This window comes from Haliotis rubra, unplaced genomic scaffold (genome assembly GCF_003918875.1).
Source record: "Haliotis rubra isolate DU_JTF1 unplaced genomic scaffold, ASM391887v1 Scf472, whole genome shotgun sequence".
NCBI lineage: Eukaryota > Metazoa > Mollusca > Gastropoda > Lepetellida > Haliotidae > Haliotis > Haliotis rubra.
Genome location: NW_025767160.1, coordinates 441,046 through 463,034, shown reverse-complemented (window position 1 = coordinate 463,034; position 21,989 = coordinate 441,046). Strand labels below are relative to the sequence as shown.

At 45.5% G+C, this 21,989-nt stretch overlaps 1 protein-coding gene across 1 annotated transcript in view; it reads right to left on the bottom strand.

Annotated features, from left to right (window-relative positions):
• Positions 1-339: 339 nt before the first annotated feature.
• The window catches only part of LOC124290730, a 64,993-nt gene continuing 43,343 nt past the window's right edge, over positions 340-21,989 (bottom strand). The window contains 12 exon segments of the mRNA XM_046727533.1: positions 340-1,921; positions 3,679-3,765; positions 8,244-8,295; positions 9,986-10,101; positions 10,103-10,181; positions 15,844-16,078; positions 16,709-16,760; positions 17,857-17,902; positions 18,125-18,285; positions 18,544-18,950; positions 19,358-19,510; positions 19,733-19,811. Coding sequence (XP_046583489.1) covers positions 1,829-1,921; positions 3,679-3,765; positions 8,244-8,295; positions 9,986-10,101; positions 10,103-10,181; positions 15,844-16,078; positions 16,709-16,760; positions 17,857-17,902; positions 18,125-18,285; positions 18,544-18,950; positions 19,358-19,510; positions 19,733-19,811 — 1,560 coding nt within the window. The 3' untranslated portion in view covers positions 340-1,828.

Genomic DNA, 21,989 nt, shown 5'->3' with positions numbered 1-21,989 from the left:
TTCCGCTCTCCGGGCAGACACTCTAACCACTACACCACGGAGGCGGTCTTGTCCTCAAGGTGTCCCAACAATCTGTCAGCCTGTGATTGTTGACATGAACTGCATATTTTCACATACATGTATTTTGTTTCTTGCTGTGTATACAGCAACCAAGCCTGTGGGTTTCACTAAACTGGTACCGGCTTCATAGAGTCTTTCCATTCATGCCAAGCTGTTAGACTTAGATAGATAACCGCGATTGTTGCAAGTGGTGTTACAACCAGCTCACACAGTGTGTGTGCCAGTGTGTTCATATGGGGCTCACAATGTTAAGTAGTTATAAGTCATGCAAACACCATGGATATAATAGATATTTAATGACAGAAAAAAATGGAAACTGAAGACAGAGCAAACTGCTTTGATTCTTCGTTCCGCATCCCTGAATGGCTGAACTAACAAAACACAAATGGCAGCATGACTATGTCGAAGTAAGCAAGAGATTAATACATCTTTCAGCCACACAGGGTGTTCGTTCAAACTTATCACAGATACTTTGTATATTAACAAAAATTCTACTAACAATATCCCCCCTCCAATATCTTTCAGTTCTTGTATAGCTAATGAAATGATGAAAGCGACAAAGCTGACAATAAAAATTAGGTACTTAAAAATATAAAATACCAGAAATTGTTTCCATGTTCTAATATGTCAGTCCTTGGTCACAATTTCTCCATGAGGCCATGAAAGTGTTACAGGGAAACCATGTGGTCTGAACCTCCATAATACTCCATATTCCGTGAGACCTCTCCATCCCTCTCTAAATGCTACTGATCATGAGACATCTGCACTCAGCTGTGCTGAACATTCTCTGGCAGCAACCATCCAGTAAAGCTTTACACCTGTCTACTTCTGTCACAACACTGAACAGGGACACTTGACAGATATTTTGCATTTTAGTGTGTACTTAAAATTGTCACATGATCATTTGATGGAACAAGAGGAAGTAATTAAGCAACCCTATTGCCACCACTCCACTATCCACTGATTCCATACATGGAACAGTATGATGGACTTCCAGACAACAAGGCTTCACTGTATGTTGTAACGTAATGGCCACACAACATCTCTGACATTTCAGGTGAAGAATACTGCTAGGAATTACATGAATCAAAGTAAACTGTGGATAGCTATACGAGGTAACAATGAGCTTGTACTTGAAGGCTTTGGTTACATCTGTAGGCACATGAATGAAGGTCACCATCATCACAACATCGACGCTACCAGCGTTAAAACATCAACGTTAGGAAACAAGAACTTGAAATATGTAAGATATCTTATGAAATAGATGAAATGGACATCAACAGTCAATGAACAATATGTATGAGACATCTGAAATGAAGGCATACTTGGATATTGACATGTACATGAAACTGATAAATAAATACTCCTTATATAAACACAACATAGCAAAAACTGCTTTACAGGAATAGACACTTTCATGTTTACTCAATGCTCTCGTTTATATAACAATATTTTCTATGAAACCAATGCCTGCATTTCCCATGAGATCTCCTTCAAAAGCACAGATCAAGATAAATTTTCATGTCACATTGAATAGGAAGACAAGTTTCAATAATTTCAGACTTTTTCAATGATAATTAATTCCCCTTCCATTGATGCTAAAGTAATTCCATATTATTACACTTCATTACTACTGTTATATCAAATATACCCTATAGGGCACAATTTTGTCTTCATCAGGAACATTCACAAGTTAGAAAATATCAGTTTATGTCCTTGACCTTGATACAAAAATAAATGGCCTGCAGCGGACTGTGGGCTGCAGGACCTAGGAGTCCAGGTCCTGTCGGATACTGTCAAGGAAGGACAGGCCTCGCTCCTCCATTTTGTGATGCTGTTCATTGTACAGCCGCTTCTTCTCCTGAAAATATGGGATGGAGCCATGTAGCATTTACATAAAGATGAGAAATGTGTCACAATAGCAATTTAGAGCAGTACGTCTATGTCTATCATCCTTATCAATATTGAGCAGTACATCTCCCCCTATCAATATTGAGTAGTACATCTCACCCCTATCAATATTGAGCAGTACATCTCACCCCTATCAATATTGAGTAGTACATCTCACCCTTATCAATATTGAGCAGTACATCTCACCCTTATCAATATTAAGTAGTACATCTCACCCCTATCAATATTGAGCAGTACATCTCACCCTTATCAATATTGAGCAGTACATCTCACCCTTATCAATATTAAGTAGTACATCTCACCCTTATCAGTTTTGAGCAGTACATCTATGTCTATCATCCTTATCAATATTGAGCAGTACATCTCACCCCTATCAATATTGAGCAGTACATCTCACCCCTATCAACATTGAGCGGTACATCTATGTCTATCATCCTTATCAATATTGAGTAGTACATCTCACCCCTATCAATATTGAGCAGTACATCTCATCCCTATCAATATTGAGCAGTACATCTCACCCCTATCAATATTGAGCAGTACATCTCACCCCTATCAATATTGAGCAGTACATCTCACCCCTATCAATATTGAGTAGTACATCTAACCCTTATCAATATTGAGTAGTACATCTAACCCTTATCAATATTGAGTAGTACATCTCCCCCTATTTAATATTGAGTAGTACATCTCACCCCTATCAATATTGAGTAGTACATCTAACACCTATCAATATTGAGTAGTACATCTCACCCCTATCAATATTGAACAGTACATCTCACCCCTATCAATATTGAGCAGTACATCTCACTCCTATCAATATTGAGCAGTACATCTCACCCTTATCAACTGAGCAGTACATCTCACCCCTATCAATATTGAGTAGTACATCTCACCCCTATCAATATTGAGCAGTACATCTCACCCCTATCAATATTGAGTAGTACATCTCACCCTTATCAATATTGAGAAGTACATCTCACCCCTATCAATATTGAGTAGTACATCTCACCCTTATCAATATTGAGTAGTACATCTCCCCCCTATTTAATATTGAGTAGTACATCTCACCCCTATCAATATTGAGTAGTACATCTCACACCTATCAATATTGAGTAGTACATCTCACCCCCATCAATATTGAGCAGTACATCTATGTCTATCATCCTTATCAATATTGAGTAGTACATCTCACCCCCATCAATATTGAGCAGTACATCTATGTCTATCATCCCTATCAATATTGAGTAGTACATCTCACCCCTATCAATATTGAGCAGTACATCTATGTCTATCATCCCTATCAATATTGAGCAGTACATCTATGTCTATCATCCTTATCAGTTTTGAGCAGTACATCTCACCCCCATCAATATTGAGCAGTACATCTATGTCTATCATCCCTATCAATATTGAGCAGTACATCTCATCCCTATCAATATTGAGCAGTACATCTATGTCTATCATCCCTATCAATATTGAGCAGTACATCTATGTCTATCATCCCTATCAATATTGAGTAGTACATCTCACCCCCATCAATATTGAGCAGTACATCTATGTCTATCATCCCTATCAATATTGAGCAGTACATCTATGTCTATCACCCCTATCAATATTGAGCAGTACATCTCACCCCTATCAATATTGAGCAGTACTGTCTATGTCTATCATCTCTATCAATTTTGAGTAGTAAGTTTGTGTTACCTTAAGTTCTGGGGAGCTTACTCTCTTGACAGCGATGCTGGACTCATCATCACTCCCTGCTGCTGCATCCTGGGACACACTGCTGCCCTGTTGAAAGACAAGAACATGGTCTACAGGACAACCCAACTTACTACAGGACAACCACACTGTCTACAGGACAACCCAACTGACTTCAGGACAACCACACTGACTACAGGACAACCACACTGTCTGCAGGACAACAACACTGTCTACAGGACAACCCCACTGTCTACAGGACAACCCCACTGACTGCAGGACAACCCCACTGTCTGCAGGACAACCCCACTGTCTACAGGACAACCCCACTCTCTGCAGGAGAACCCTACTGTTTACAGGACAACCCCACTGTCTACAGGACAACCCCACTGTCTACAGGACAACCCTACTGACTGCAGGACAACCACACTGACTACAGGACAACCACACTCTCTGCAGGACAACCCCACTGTCTACAGGACAACCCCACTGTCTACAGGACAACCCCACTGTCTGCAGGACAACCCCACTGTCTGCAGGACAACGGCACTGTCTACAGGACAACCCCACTGACTGCAGGACAACAGCACTTACTACAGGACAAACAGACTGTCTGCAGGACATCTACACTGTCTGCAGGACAACCCAACTGTCTACAGGATAACCACACTGTCTGCAGGACAACCCCACTGTCTACAGGACAACCACATTGTCTGCAGGACAACCCCACTGTCTACAGGACAACCACACAGTCTACAGGACAACCCCACTGTCTACAGGACAACCACACTGTCTACAGGACAACCACACTACTGTCTACAGGACAACCCCACTGTCTACAGGACATTCCCACTGTCTGCAGGACAACCCCACTGTCTGCAGAACAACCACACTGTCTGCAGGACAACCACACTGTCTGCAGGACAACCACACTGTCTACAGGACAACCACACTGTCTACAGGACAACCACACCGTCTGCAGGACAACCCAACTTACTACAGGACAACCCCACGGTCTACAGGACAACCGCACTAACTACAGGACAACCCCCCTGTCTACAGGACAACCACACAGTCTACAGGACAACCACACTGTCTACAGGACAACCCTACCAACTACAGGACAACCACACAGTCTACAGGACAACCCCAATGTCTACAGGACAACCACACTGTCTACAGGACAACCCAACTGACTTCAGGACAACCTCGCTATCTACAGGACAACCTGTCTACAGGACAACCACACTGTCTACAGGACAACCCACTGTCTACAGGACAACCCCACTGACTGCAGGACAACCCCACTGTCTGCAGGACAACCCCACTTACTACAGGACAACCCCACTGTCTACAGGACAACCACACAGTCTACAGGACAACCCCACTGTCTACAGGACAACCACACTGTCTACAGGACAACCCAACTGACTTCAGGACAACCACACTGACTGCAGGACAACCACACTGACTACAGGACAACCACACTCTCTGCAGGACAACCCCACTGTCTACAGGACAACCACACTGTCTACAGGACAACCCCACTGTCTACAGGACAACCACACTGTCTGCAGGACAACAACACTGACTACAGGACAACCCCACTGACTACAGGACAACAGCACTTACTACAGGACAAACAGACTGTCTGCAGGACATCTACACTGTTTGCAGGACAACCACACTGTCTACAGGACAACAACACTGACTACAGCACAACCACACTGACTAAAGGACAACCACACTCTCTGCAGGACAACCCAACTGTCTACAGGACAACCACACTGTCTGCAGGACAACCCCACTGTCTGCAAGACAACCCCTCTGTCTACAGGACAACCACACTGTCTACAGGACAACCACACTGTCTGCAGGACAACCACACTGTCTACAGGACAACCAAACCGTCTGCAGGACAACCCCACTGTCTACAGGACACCCACACTGTCTACAGGACAACCCACCTGTCTACAGGACAACCACACTGACTGCAGGACAACCACACTGTCTGCAGGACAACCACACTGTCTGCAGGACAACCCTACCAACTACAGGGCAACCCCACTGTCTACAGGACAACCACACTGTCTACAGGACAACCACACTGTCTACAGGACAACCCCACTGTCTACAGGACAACCACACTGTCTACAGGACAACCACACTGTCTGCAGGACAACCCTACCAACTACAGGACAACTCCACTGTCTACAGGACAACCACACTGTCTACAGGACAACCACACTGTCTACAGGACAACCACACTGTCTACAGGACAACCCCACTGACTGCAGGACAACGACACTGACTACAGGACAACCACACCGTCTGCAGGACAACCCCACTGTCTGCAGGACAACCACACTGTCTACAGGACAACCACACTGTCTAGAGGACAACCACTCTGTCTGCAGGACAACCCTACCAACTACAGGACAACCCCACTGTCTACAGGACAACCACACTGTCTACATGACAACCCCATTGTCTACAGGACAACCCCACTGTCTACAGGACAATCACACTGTCTACAGGACAACCACACTGACTGCAGGACAACCACACTGACTACAGGACAAACAGACTGACTACAGGACAACCTCGCTGTCTACAGGACAACCACACTGTCTGCAGGACAACCACACTGTCTACAGGACAACCACACTGTCTGTAGGACAACCCCACTGTCTGCAGGACAACCCCACTGACTACAGGACAACCGCACTTACTACAGGACAAACAGACTGACTACAGGACAACCTCGCTGACTGCAGGACAACCACACTGACTGCAGGACAACCACACTGACTACAGGACAACCGAACTCTCTCCAGGACAACCCCACTGTCTACAGGACAACCACACCGTCTGCAGGACAACCCCACTGTCTGCAGGACAACCCCACTGACTGCAGGATAACGACACTGACTACAGGACAATCACACCGTCTGCAGGACAACCCCACTGTCTGCAGGACAACCCCACTGTCTGCAGGACAACCACACTGTCTGCAGGACAACGACACTGACTACATGACAACCCCACTGACAACAGGACAACAGCACTTACTACAGGACAAACAGACTGACTACAGGACAACCTCGCTGTCTACAGGACAACCCCACTGACTACAGGACACCCACACTGTCTGCAGGACAACCCCACTGTCTACCGGACAACCCCACTGTCTGCAGGACAACCCCACTGTCTGCAGTACAACCCCACTCTCTGCAGGACAACCACACTGTCTGCAGGACAACCGCACTGTCTGCAGGATAACCACACTTACTACAGGACAACCATACTGTCTGCAGGACAACCACACTGTCTGCAGGACAACCACACTGTCTGCAGGACAACCCCACTGACTACAGGACAACCGCACTTACTACAGGACAACCACACTGTCTGCAGGACAACCACACCGTCAAAAGGACAACCACACCGTCTACAGTACAACCCCACTGTCTATAGGACAACCACACCGTCTACAGGACAACCACACCGTCTACAGGACAACCACACAGTCTGCAGGACAACCAGACAGTCTACAGGACAACCACACTGTCTACAGGACAACCGCACTAACTACAGGACAACCCCACTGTCTACAGGACAACCACACAGTCTACAGGACAACCCCACTGTCTACAGGACAACCCTACCAACTACAGGACAACCCCACTGAGTATAGGACAACTCCACTGACTACAGGACAACCCCCCTGTCTACAGGACAACCACACCGTCTACAGGACAACCACACTGTCTACAGTACAACCCCACTGTCTATAGGACAACCACACTGTCTACAGGACAACCACACTGTCTACAGGACAACCACACAGTCTACAGGACAACCCCACTCACTACAGGACAACCACACAGTCTACAGGACAACCACACAGTCTACCACACAGTCTACAGGACAACCCCACTCACTACAGGACAACCAAACAGTCTACAGGACAACCACACTGTCTACAGGACAACCACACAGTCTACAGGACAACCCCACTGACTACAGGACAACCCCACTGTCTACAGGACAACCACACCGTCTACAGGACAACCACAAGTTTTTGTGGATGATCAACTTCTTTATTGTACAATAGCGATGTTTTGGTATAAATACTTATACCCTCATGCTTGAAAACGGTATGAGAATGAATGAATGAATGAATGACAATTTATTTGTATAGCGCCTAATATCCAGGTTATTTGCTGCTCAGTGGTGCTTTACAGAAAAATTACACAATGATAAAAACTGATGCTTAAAAAGACAGTAAAAGCTAAGATACTGAATATTGGGGTGTCGAGGGTTCAAAGCTGAAATATTGTCTGAATAGGTGTGTCTTAATTTATTTATGTTTTGAATGAATCCCTTGATTTTGCACTTTTCAGTTCAGCTGGACGTTCATTCCACATCTAAACCGAAACGTCGCTATTGTACAATAACGACTTGTCATTCATTCCTATGAGAAGACACATTTTTGAGAATTGACATTATCTGTGTGAGTTCTGTCCCTGCACATGGCAGGAGCCAGTATGTGGTCCATGACTAACCTTGTCATCTCTCCAGCTGCTGTCAATATCTCGGTCCGACCTCTCACCAGATCTGAAAGTGTATAACAATCAAGTCATTTACTGAAAAAGATTTAAATTGAAATGATTCCTTCACATTTACATAGTGACCAAGCACTTTTGCCATGAATGTAAAAGTATGGTCCAGACCAACTAACAGATTACTGCTTCTTGAGCAGCATCGCTTGTATCACTTTTTCATTTTGTATTTGAATTACATTTGTGTGTAAATGATTGAATAAGTAGTTGGTCATGTGAATTACAAGCATTGACTTCAATACTAAACAGTATTTATGCATCATAAACATAAAAATATATGTAAATACACTTTGTGCATTTACCCTGGTTGGATGCCTGTGTAGTGGAAGGAAGACCTACCCTTGGGTGGAGGTGTTTGTGGTGGAAGGAAGATCTACCCTTGGGTGAAGGTGTTTGTGGTAGAAGGCAGACCTACCCTTGGGTGGAGGTGTTTGTGGTGGAAGGAAGACCTACCCTTGGGTGGAGGTGTTTGTGGTGGAAGGAAAATCTACCCTTGGTGGAGGTGTTTGTGGTAGAAGGCAGACCTACCCTTGGGTGGAGGTGTTTGTGGTGGAAGGAAGATCTACCCTTGGGTGGAGGTGTTTGTGGTGGAAGGAAGATCTTCCCTTGGGTGGAGGTGTTTGTGGTGGAAGGAAGATCTACCCTTGGTGGAGGTGTTTGTGGTAGAAGGCAGACCTACCCTTGGGTGGAGGTGTTTGTGGTGGAAGGAAGACCTACCCTTGGGTGGAGGTGTTTGTGGTGGAAGGAAAATCTACCCTTGGTGGAGGTGTTTGTGGTAGAAGGCAGACCTACCCTTGGGTGGAGGTGTTTGCGGTGGAAGGAAGATCTACCCATGGGTGAAGGTGTGTGTGGTGGAAGGCAGACCTCCCTTGGGTGGAGGTGTTTGTAGTTGAAGGAAGATCTACCGTGGGTGGAAGGAAGGAAGATCTACCCTGGGTGAAGGTGTGAAGGCAGACCTCCCTTGGGTGGAGGTGTTTGTAGTTGAAGGAAGATCTACCCGTGGGTGGAGGTGCTTGCGGTGGAAGGAAGACCTACCCATGGGTGAAGGTGTTTGTGGTGGAAGGCAGACCTCCCTTGGGTGGAGGTGTTTGTAGTGGAAGGCAGATCTACCCATGGGTGAAGGTGTTTGTGGTGGAAGGAAGATCTACCCTTGGGTGGAGGTGTTTGTAGTGGAAGGAAGATCTACCCATGGGTGGAGGTGTTTGTGGTGGAAGTGTGGCTGGAGGCTTGTGGTGGAAGGAAGACCTACCGTGGGTGGAGGTGTTTGTGGTGGAAGGCAGAGGAGGTGTTTGTGGTGGAAAGAAGACCTACCCTTGGTTGGAGGTGTTTGTAGTGGAAGGAAGATGGGTGGAGGTGTTTGTGGTGGAAGGAAGACCTACCCGTGGAGGTGTTTGTGGTGGAAGGAACTTACCCTTGATGGACTAAGGAAGACCCGGGTGGAGCTGTTTGGAAGGAAGACCTGGGTGGAGGTGTGTGTAGTGGAAGGAAGATCTACCCGTGTGTGGAGGTGTTTGCAGTGGAAGGAAAATCTACCCATGGGTGGAGGTGTTCGGGGCGGAAGGCAGAGCTACCCTTGGGTGGAGGTGTTTGTGGTGGAAGGCAGACCTACCCTTGGGTGGAGGTGTTTGTGGTAGAAGGAAGACCTACCCGTGGGTGGAGGTGTGTGTAGTGAAATGCAGACCTACCCCTGGTTGGCAGCATGCATCTGGGCAAAGCTGCTGTGAGGGTTTTTTAGCTCTCTCAGACATGCACTCAGGAACTCAGCCACCTCTGTTTTCCCTCTGTCATTTGCCATGGTCAATGGCTGTCCTCTTGAAGCTGTCTTCTGCATCAATACGTGCGCGATTAGCCACAAGCCACTTGACACATTCCAGATATCCACTGTGGAGAAAACAGCACCATTATAGCCACAACAGTCATACCTTAGACCATCAAGGTCATCATAGCCACAAGGAGGCCACAACAGTCATACCTTAGACCATCAAGGTCATTATAGCCACAAGGAGGCCAATACAGTCATACCTTAGACCATCAAGGTCATTATAGCCACAAGGAGGCCACAACAGTCATACCTTAGACCATCAAGGTCATTATAGCCACAAGGAGGCCACAACAGTCATACCTTAGACCATCAAGGTCATTATAGCCACAAGGAGGCCACACAGTCAGTCAGACCATCCTTAGACCATCAAGGTCATCATAGCCACAAGGAGGCCACAACAGTCATACCTTAGACCATCAAGGTCATTATAGCCACAAGGAGGCCACAACAGTCATACCTTAGACCATCAAGGTCATTATAGCCACAAGGAGGCCACAACAGTCATACCTTAGACCATCAAGGTCATCATAGCCACAAGGAGGCCAATACAGTCATACCTTAGACCATCAAGGTCATCATAGCCACAAGGAGGCCAATACAGTCATACCTTAGACCATCAAGGTCATCATAGCCACAAGGAGGCCACAACAGTCATACCTTAGACCATCAAGGTCATCATAGCCACAGGAGGGAGGCCACAACAGTCATACCTTAGACCATCAAGGTCATCATAGCCACAAGGAGGCCACAACAGTCATACCTTAGACCATCAAGGTCATTATAGCCACAAGGAGGCCACAACAGTCATACCTTAGACCATCAAGGTCATCATAGCCACAAGGAGGCCACAACAGTCATACCTTAGACCATCAAGGTCATCATAGCCACAAGGAGGCCACAACAGTCATACCTTAGACCATCAAGGTCATTATAGCCACAAGGAGGCCACAACAGTCATACCTTAGACCATCAAGGTCATTATAGCCACAAGGAGGCCACAACAGTCATACCTTAGACCATCAAGGTCATCAGGAGGCCAATACAGTCATACCTTAGACCATCAAGGTCATTATAGCCACAAGGAGGCCAATACAGTCATACCTTAGACCATCAAGGTCATCATAGCCACAAGGAGGCCAATACAGTCATACCTTAGACCATCAAGGTCATTATAGCCACAAGGAGGCCACAACAGTCATACCTTAGACCATCAAGGTCATTATAGCCACAAGGAGGCCACAACAGTCATACCTTAGACCATCAAGGTCATCATAGCCACAAGGAGGCCACAACAATTGATATTTTATACTTATCCTGACTCATGTATTATTGCTTGTCTCCTTCCTTTCCTGAACGTTAGTGGAACACTTGTATCTCCTTTTTGAAGCTCCTTCAAAAAAGCAGACGTAAAATCACTACTCACCACGAGTTGTCTCCCTCTCCGTTTTGGCGGAAAAACGGCACCACCCGTCTTCCCACTCTTCACTCTCTCCGAATTGCAAGCCCGACACTTAGATTTGCTGGGAAATCCAAAGTGCCTAGCGGGGAGGTTGGGAGGGCTTACCTCATGAGTCAGGATAAGTATAAAATATCAATTTTACTCAGAAAATTACATATTTTTCCTTATCCTGACTCATGTATTATTGCTTGTAGAATCCTACGGATTTGGTGGTGGGTCAAGCCACTTCTGGATTCCAATTTGGTGATTTACGTCTTGCATACCCCCCTATGGGAACTTCCTGGTAGCACTTCAATTTACTGCTAGGCTCTGCTGCTGCTGTAACCCTTACTTCCAGCTTTCTCTGATGGGGGGACCACAATTGTTAACTTTTGGTCCTTGCTTCTGTTAACATTATATGTGGATTTTAACAACTCCATCTCTTGATGCATGCATCAAGTGGAGAAGCGACCCTTCTTATGTACGAGTACGTCCTTACAAGTACTGGGTCTTATCACTCATGCTAGTCTGTCTTAGACGTGCATATAGACTCCAAAGCTGTAACTCTCCTGAGTGTTGGCTTTTGCAAGTCATGTGATAAAAGGGCGAGACTCTGTCTCAGCGCCTCTGTGGAACTGTCAGTTGTTGTGCTACAACAAGGGGGCCGAAATGGTGAATGCCAGAGACGTCTTCAGTGGCGATGTCTCTCAGGTAGTGGTTGGCAAACACCATGTCCGATTTCCAGAAGCAGCCCTCCATTATCGTTGTGATAGAGCAATTCCCATGTAGAGCGAGTGTTGACGCCAGAGCTCTAATTTCATGTGGATTGGAGGCTCGTGGAGAATCAAGTCCTGCTGCTTTGTAGGCCCGTAGCATGACAGTTCTCATCCATATTGATATCGTAGTGCGAGAGATCTCTGTCTGTGTCTCTGCCGATATAGGGATGAAAAGACGCTTGAATTTTCGTCTCCTGGTCCTAGACCTTTGTAGGTAGACTTTTAATGCTCTTACTGGGCACAAGGATAGGTCCTGTGTATCCTGTGGCCCAAGGACTGATGATAATGCTGGGATGTGGAATTGTCTGTCCGGTTGACCTGGCAGTTGATTCTTTGCTATAAAGTCCCATCTCAGTCCCATATGTACGATGTTTCGATTTTCATCAAATCGTGTCCTTTCAAAGTCTAGAGCATGTATTTCCGACATCCTTGCTGCTGTTGCTAAGGCAATCAGGAATAGAGTTTTCTGTGTCAAGAACTCAAAAGATGTCCTATCTAATGGTTCATAAGCGTCACTGGTGAGATGCCGTAGAACTATGTTGAGGTCCCAAGCCGGAGCTTTAAATCTCTGTTGTTGGTCCTCCAATTTAAAAGAGCGTAGTAAGGCCAGTAACTCTGGTACCTAACTCAGTTTTACACTCGTCCTCATAGTGATAACTGAGCTCAGTGCCACTAGGAATGTTGAGAGTGTTGACCCTTTTAACCGCTTCGTTTGTCTTAGGTGACAAAGATAGTCCGCCACTTGAGGGTGTGTCGCTTTCATGGCTGTGAAGCCTGTTTTCAAAGCGTAGGTCTCAAAGCTTCGCCACTTGTTGTCGTACAAGTTGCGTGTTGATTTGCGTAAAGCTAGCGTGACCGCTTTAGCTGCCCTGGCGGAATATCCTCTCTTATTCAAGCACGCCTTGATACGGTCCATGCGTGTAGGCGGAACACTTTGGGGTTGCCGTGTGCTTGCTTTGTGTGTGGATGTACTAGCAAGTTCGTCCACTCTGGTAGTTGCAGTTGAGGCGGTCCTAGTTCTTGTATGAGAATGGGGAACCATATTCTCGCTGGCCAGTAAAGGCCCGATCAAAATCAGTTGCAGGTTCCTCGTCTGCATGATTTTCTGCAACACTTTCGGTATTAGAGCTGGTGGCGGGAACGCGTAAGCGTTTAGTCCTTCCCAAGAGATGCTTAGAGCATCTGTTGCCCATGCTCGTGGATCTGGTATTGGAGAGACGAATGTTACCAGTTGATTGTTGAATCTTGTGGCAAACAAGTCTATTAGTGGCGCTCCTATCTCTTGTATGGTCCATTTGAAGATTTCTGGATGTAGCATCCATTCTGTTGGGGATGGCTGAGTTGGACGAGATAGTGCGTCTGCTATCACATTCTTGGCTCCTGGAATGTGACATGCTTTTATGTGGATGTTCAGATTGTCTGTTATGCTGAACAGATGAAAGCAAAGGTTCAGAAGGTTCGCCGACCTTGTTGATCCTTGTTTGTTTATGTAGAACGCCACTGTGGAGTTGTCCGTGTGTACCGTTAGATGAGCATTTTTTAGAATGCTGGTCCAGTGAAGTATGGCGTTTATCACTGCTTTCATTTCTAGCATGTTGATATGCAGATCTTTCTCTTGTAACGTCCATTTCCCAGCTGACACTTCGTTGTCGAGGTGTGCTCCCCATCCTTGGAGAGATGCGTCCACATAGAGATGCGTTTTGCACTCCGGCTCTGCTAAGTAGGTGCCTCCGCAAACATTCGATCTCTGAGTCCACCATAGTAGATATGGTTTTAGTCTGTCCGGGAGTCCGAAGGGGTCCGGATCGTCCAGATGTGCAATTACGAAGACCTGTAGTGGGCGTAGTTGTAATCTCCCTCTGCGCGTCATATCTTGTGCTGACGTGAGGAGACCCAACAGACACTGCCACTGTCGAAGTGGCCACGGAGAGAGTAGAGCTTGCGATACCATCTGTTGTATCTTTAGCCAACGGTCCTCTGGTACTGTTATGCGGTTTTCTGTTGTGATGAGCCGAATTGCTAGGAACTGCAGGTCCTGTGTAGGCTCTAGTTCCGACTTGAGGACTGAGTAGGCTCTGCCAACTTCGTAGTAATAACGGAGAGAGTAGTGCTTGAGATACAATGGCTTGTATCTAGATCCAACGATCGTGAAACCCTTGCCATGTCCGTAAGGGAAACGAAGCAATGTCCGACTCTGTGACTGCCATCGTTGTGAAGTCTATATAAAGTAGACTGGCTGCCCGTAACCAAAAGTCTGTCAAACGTATGTTGCTGCAATTCGCCTGATGAACCGTCTTCAATGCTGACAGGGAAGGTCTCTAACCCTGTGAAGACAGCCGAATCACGTAGTTCCCGTCTAACTGGACTGTAATTGAGGCCTTCCTCCCACGTTGAAAGGTTGTTGTCACTTGTAAACAATTCCCTGACATGTGAACTACGTCCGACTTCTGCGCAGGGCGTTGTCTCTCATGGACCAATCAAAATGAAGCATTTTGATTCCTTTAGCTTCCCGCGATGTGACGTCACCGGTGTAGCAGAAAAAAGGTCCTTGTAGAATCTTGTGCAGTCGTTGATATCTTATCAACACTCGGTCTTGTCCGTAGCCTTCCGGAGTTACACGAGTGACCACGTGTATAGAGGGTTGAATGGTAAACGCGCGAAAGATTTCGCCGCGTAATACCGATGTAGGTAGGCTGTTTTCCTGGCTGCTGTGACTGTTACTTCAGACCTGAAGATAAGGCAGTCGTCCTTTTATACAGATGATCAGCTGAATTCTACACCTCCTCAGCGCTGCCACTTGTAGACTGCATTCATCGATCTCAATGAAGCGTCGTAAAATACCCTCTTTGTGTTGAAACACACAGGTTCTTGTAGAGTTGATGCTCAACTTTGTTGTAAGTTCTACAAAGGGAGTCGTTGATGATTTTGTAGTTTACATCAATCTCTGGAGCCTTTATGCAGGGTCCCATGTAAAGTAGCGGGAATTCCCAAGCTTGGACGTTGGGAATATGTTGACTTTGTAACTTCATAGCCTTAGCAAGGCTGTGCTGAACCACGCCAATGTGAATACCTGAAGATCTGTACGCAAGTGAAGATCTCTATATGGACATGAGTCCCGTTATTATCTTCTGATGTAGATATATCTATCTAAAATTTCTCAACGATGTGAATCCCGTCCTGGATTCAGTCTGAAGATCTGCGCAGGTGATGAATTCGGACAAGAGTACCCCTCTTGAACTTCAACACGTGTCCCTCTGTCTTTGCGCAGGCGAAGATCTCTTCCTCCATGCTGAAGAGTTCCTTCGTATAGGCTCACAACGAAGATCAAGGTCTGAGGGTGAAGTGGGATGGTCCAATGACGTCTATATTAATCGTCGAAACTGCAGAGCATGACTGTCAAGTGCGTGATCCTTCACACATTTCTTCATGCCGATTACCTCCCGCAGCTTCGTCCTTTAGGCTTGCGCGAACCGTCCATTAGGTCCATCATTTGCTGCATAAAAATACCCGTGTTGAAGGTCTGCGACGACTGCAGATGTAGTGACGCATCTGAGAGTGTTGCGGCTTTTTGCGTTGAACTGTGGGATATTTGGAGACTGGAACTTTGTTGCCTTCCTGAAGGCTGCGTCAAGGTCCTCAGGTACGTCCGAGACCGGGTCAATTGGAGGTAGGGTGATTGTGTCTACATCATCGTCCTTCATTAGGTACGTGAATGCTTCATTCTTTTCTTTAGCGGGTGACGCTAGGTCCAGTCCATTAGCCATCCAATATTTTATTTCTGAGTCCGAAAATATGATTCCGCCATCGTCCTCTGTATCATGTCCAGTTGGATATGATCGTTGAGTATCCTCCCTGCATGGAGATCTGCGTGGCAATCTGTGTGGAGATGCGTACGTAGAACTATGTGTAGTTCTAAGAGGAGATCTGTATGGCGACCTGCGTGGAGGTGAGCGTCTACGTGTCCGGGGTTGCCTTCGCGAAGGCAATATATTCCTATGTGGTGAATCCCGTGACGACCTGCATGGTGATGGTGACATTCTTGATGATCTATCTGACGACCTTCGCGCAGGTGAGAGATTTTGTTGAGGGTCTGAGTCCTGAGACGTCTCTCTGTATCTTCTTGGAGGTGTAAGCCTCTCTGTGATGTAGGTAGCCTGCGCGAAGGCTCTTCATTAGCTTCATCATCAGATGACGATCTATTTTGGTCGGATGAATGTCCCTTCCTTCGCGCAGGTTCGTTGACGTCGTGCAGGGTAGGTCTGCTCTTAGTCCTAGAGCTAGAACCTCTTGTAGATATCTCAGATGCACCACCGGTGCGGGGTCCTTCGTGCAGCACTGGTCCTGACTTGAGCATGAGAGGCGGCTGCCTGACCATCATGCAAGGTCCTTTCCTGCGCGCAGCGCTTCTCCATCAGGTCCATCATCTGTTGGGAGAATTGCTGCATGAAGGTCCCGGGGTTGAATGTCTGCGATGACTGTAGAGATGACGCATCTGAGAGGGTAGCGATATGGTCCAGGGATCGCTGTACCTCATGGGTCCCTGCTGCCAGTGTAGAAGGTAACTCAGACTGTGCTGACGTTACCGTTGCTGAGGCCTGCGTCTTCTTCTTATGCAGTATCTCTGGGATGAGGATAGGCGGTTCTTCGTACAAGCCTATTTCTTCCATCGGGACGATCTCGGCAGAGAAGGTCCTTGTAGTCTGTGAAGAGCTCCCAGTAGATCTCGTTGAAGCCTTAGGGGTGTAAGGCTTCTTCTGCGACGAAGATGGCCTCTTCTTCTTCATATGGGTTGAGGAGTTGTCCGACGTAGAAGATCTTTTCTTCGACGTAATGGCGGACTTCATCCCACGCCCATCTTCTGAAGACGCCTCCGGCAGGTCACTGGATGGAAGTATGTCGTCTGACAACGACAGACAGCTCTTAAGGGACTCAGCCGGTTTAGCCATGACTTGTAACAGCCGCCTGGATTTATCCTTAGCACGTTTCTAAGTACAGAGAAATAATAATTATTAAATTCAATTTTGTTAGTTGCTGACATAATTTACAGCGAGAGCTGGAAGTACATATTGTTGTGCAACTAGGGCACAATAATGCGGGTCTGCAGCAGAGAACCTAAACCTACAACGAAAACAGGTTTTCATGAAATGTAAACAAACTGAACAATCACGTGAAACCGTGAATAAACAGTCAAATTTGCTAATAAATTTCAAACCATATTGTAGAAGGATACTCCCTGAAACCTTATAAAGGTAACTTATAGGGTAATAACTAAGTTAGCAAAGGATATAGTGCCGTGTTGGAGACACAGGTGCTCTCCCAACCGTCCACTAGGGCGAAGAAGGAGAGAGTGAAGAGTGGGAAGAGGTGGGAAGACGGGTGGCGCCGTTTTCCCGCCAAAACGGAGAGGGAGACAACTCGTGGTGAGTAGTGATTTTACGTCTGCTTTTTGAAGGGAGCTTCAAAAAGGAGATACAAGTGTTCCACTAACGTTCGGGAAAGGAAGGAGACAAGCAATAATACATGAGTCAGGATAAGTAAAGGTGTCCATCCTGTCTCATCTTTTGCACTGAAACAGGAAACAGCAGACATTCTTAAAGTTACAGACACAACTGACTTTTCCACATCACCATCACAAGAATTTTTCAAACCAGTAGACAATTAGAAGGCTTTTTGATATATACTTAAAACTTTCAGAATGCATGATGAATAAGCCTCTCAACACGACATTTGAAATTAGCCCTAAATTGTTATAAGTCATGTGACTTTCATGTACACAAGCACAACTCACTCCTTCAAGTCAGGGAAGTGATGAAGCAGCTCTTTGAGTCGGTCCAGGTGCCCTCTGCGTGCAGCGTCATGCACTGTCTCCCCTTGCATCAGCTCCAACTCCTGCGCCCGCTCCTCCTCTGCCTGCTTCTGACTCTCTGCTGATGCTGCACTGATGCCAGCCTGGAACACACATCCTGGCCAGTGAACAATCTATCAGTAGGAGTCGGACATGTGACTGAAGTTTAATGGGTTTTGCAGCCATCAAAGGATCCCTCCCACTCTGATACATGCATCGTTCTTATTGTTATTTTTTATTCATGACAACAGAATGGTAATAAACTTATACAGTATCAGATCAACTTGACAAAATCTTGTCAGAGTGGACAGGTAACACATGTCTAAGTTTACACTGAAGTAAAGCCAAAACTTCTTGGTCACCTTGTATCCTGCCAGAAACTCCTCCTTTGTAGTATTTGTGTCCTCATCCACACTCTTTTCCTCTGTCTGACGTCTCGTTGCAGGGGTCTTTGACTTCTTTGTGCGAAAGGTGAAGGTCGGGCCAGACTTGGATCTGTCCTCTTCCTTATACGTCTTAGGTCTGGATCTCTTGTCTTTTTGGTCCTTCGGTGAAACTACAGCAGTTTCATCTGCATCAGATTCTGACTCGAACTCGGAACTGGAATCCTCCGATCCAGTGTAGGACCGGTCAGACTTATCCCCGGCCTTGCTGTTGTGAGCCTTGACACTCTCTCTGCCATGTTTGACCACAATCTGATCTGACTCATCCTCCGACGTCTCTGGATGGTTTCGGGATTTATTGTTTGAGGCGCCTGGGGATTCTAGGGCTGGACACATAAGGCATAGTTAACATACAAACATACCATTCAAATTCTTATAAATATATATCAACAAGACCTTCACTGACTTGAATCGTTAACACAAAACCTGCTGACAATCAGTGGCATCATTCAGCACAATACTGCACCAACCTACAATGAGCCAATCAGAAAGCAGTAGCCTACCAGTGGCGGTGGCCATATTTTGTTACACACCATGAAAAGAGACACACACAAATTTTCTGATTAACAAATTGAATACCACTAGCAGCTAAACAGTGTGGTAAGACTATGAGTAATTATTAGAACTCACAGTATTCCAGCTTAACCTGCTGGCCTGCACAATGTTTGACTGGAGCTATCTTTCAAGAATGATTAAAATTTTATATTACCCATCATTCACAGCTTGTACTCACCATCAATGAAAGCTCGGTCCCTGTCCATGGGCAGGACTCTGTACGTGTGGCGGTCCCCATCATGCTCGGACAGCCACTGGTTGCACGGGAACTCATAGATCCGCTTATCATGCATGTCATACACACTGACACTGTCCAGGAACCAGGCATTGCCTGAAAACATACAGCAGCTTGTCAAACATAGTGTGGCACACCTTTAATCAAGACGTCACATACATCAATACTGAACAGTTCCGACCATCATCATGCTATAATGACAACAAATTTGCTGTGTGTTTTATACAGTGTGCTAAATCAACATCCTAGAGTGCCATAATACCACAGTCAATGGATCAGTGTGCAGTAGAATGATATCGTCAACTCCCTTGAACTTACTCAGTTCCACTCTGTCATGTCCAATCTTGATCTTTCTGAGTCTGCCAACATGGTGAGCTGCCAGTATAAACAGGTCCTCCTGGAAACCCAGACACATATGACAGTGTTACAAACACCATGACAAGGCTGTAATATAGGCACGTAATGACTGTGTTACCCAATCAATGAAAGTAAGTAGGAATATTAAGTGAAACAATCTGACATATATTCTGTAACAAATTCAAATGAAAATGGATCTTATCTCACATTTAACATCATAGAAAATAGACAAAAAGGCAAATGACAAGCTGTTACATGACTGTCATCTACCTGGTGTTCAGAAGCAACATCAGCACTAAACAAAGTGGAACACCACATACTGCAGGTGTCGTAGAAGGATTGAAATGTGGAAGGACTCTTCGTTAACCTACCAGATCTAGCAACAGTACTGACACTGGTAATTAGTGAGGAATGCCCTACAATGGACAACAGCCTAGTCACCACTAAACAATGTTCAATAAACCAGATCTAGCAACAGTACTGACACTGGTAATTAGTGAGGAATACCCTACAATGGACAACAGTCTAGTCACCACTAAACAATGTTCAGTAAACCAGATCTAGCAACAGTACTGACACTGGTAATTAGTGAGGAATACCCTACAATGGACAACAGTCTAGTCACCACTAAACAATGTTCAGTAAACCAGATCTAGCAACAGTACTGACACTGGTAATTAGTGAGGAATGCCCTACAATGGACAACAGTCTAGTCACCACTAAACAATGTTCAGTAAACCAGATCTAGCAACAGTACTGACACTGGTAATTAGTGAGGAATACCCTACAATGGACAACAGTCTAGTCACCACTAAACAGTCTATGTTCAGTAAACCAGATCTAGCAACAGTACTGACACTGGTAATTAGTGAGGAATGCCCTACAATGGACAACAGTCTAGTCACCACTAAACAATGTTCAGTAAACCAGATCTAGCAACAGTACTGACACTGGTAATTAGTGAGGAATACCCTACAATGGACAACAGTCTAGTCACCACTAAACAATGTTCAGTAAACCAGATCTAGCAACAGTACTGACACTGGTAATTAGTGAGGAATACCCTACAATGGACAACAGTCTAGTCACCACTAAACAATGTTCAGTAAACCAGATCTAGCAACAGTACTGACACTGGTAATTAGTGAGGAATACCCTACAATGGACAACAGTCTAGTCACCACTAAACAATGTCTAGCAACAGTAAACCAGATCTAGCAAACAGTACTGACACTCTAGTAATTAGTGAGGAATACCCTACAATGGACAACAGTCTAGTCACCACTAAACAATGTTCAGTAAACCAGATCTAGCAACAGTACTGACACTGGTAATTAGTGAGGAATACCCTACAATGGACAACAGTCTAGTCACCACTAAACAATGTTCAGTAAACCAGATCTAGCAACAGTACTGACACTGGTAATTAGTGAGGAATGCCCTACAATGGACAACAGTCTAGTCACCACTAAACAATGTTCAGTAAACCAGATCTAGCAACAGTACTGACACTGGTAATTAGTGAGGAATACCCTACAATGGACAACAGTCTAGTCACCACTAAACAATGTTCAGTAAACCAGATCTAGCAACAGTACTGACACTGGTAATTAGTGAGGAATACCCTACAATGGACAACAGTCTAGTCACCACTAAACAATGTTCAGTAAACCAGATCTAGCAACAGTAATTGACACTGGTAATTAGTGAGGAATACCCTACAATGGACAACAGTCTAGTCACCACTAAACAGTGTTCAGTAAACCAGATCTCAGTACTGACACTGGTAATTAGTGAGGAATACCCTACAATGGACAACAGTCTAGTCACCACAAACAATGTTCACCAGATCTAGCAACACTGGTAATTAGTGAGGAATGCCCTACAATGGACAACAGTCTAGTCACCACTAAACAATGTTCAGTAAACCAGATCTAGCAACAGTACTGACACTGGTAATTAGTGAGGAATACCCTACAATGGACAACAGTCTAGTCACCACTAAACAATGTTCAGTAAACCAGATCTAGCAACAGTACTGACACTGGTAATTAGTGAGGAATACCCTACAATGGACAACAGTCTAGTCACCACTAAACAATGTTCAATAAACCAGATCTAGCAGGAGAGTCATCATCTCTCATTAATGTCACACACCAATAATTTGTAGGTCAGATATCTTTTCGTTTTGATCCCCTTTCACAATCAGAATGATGTA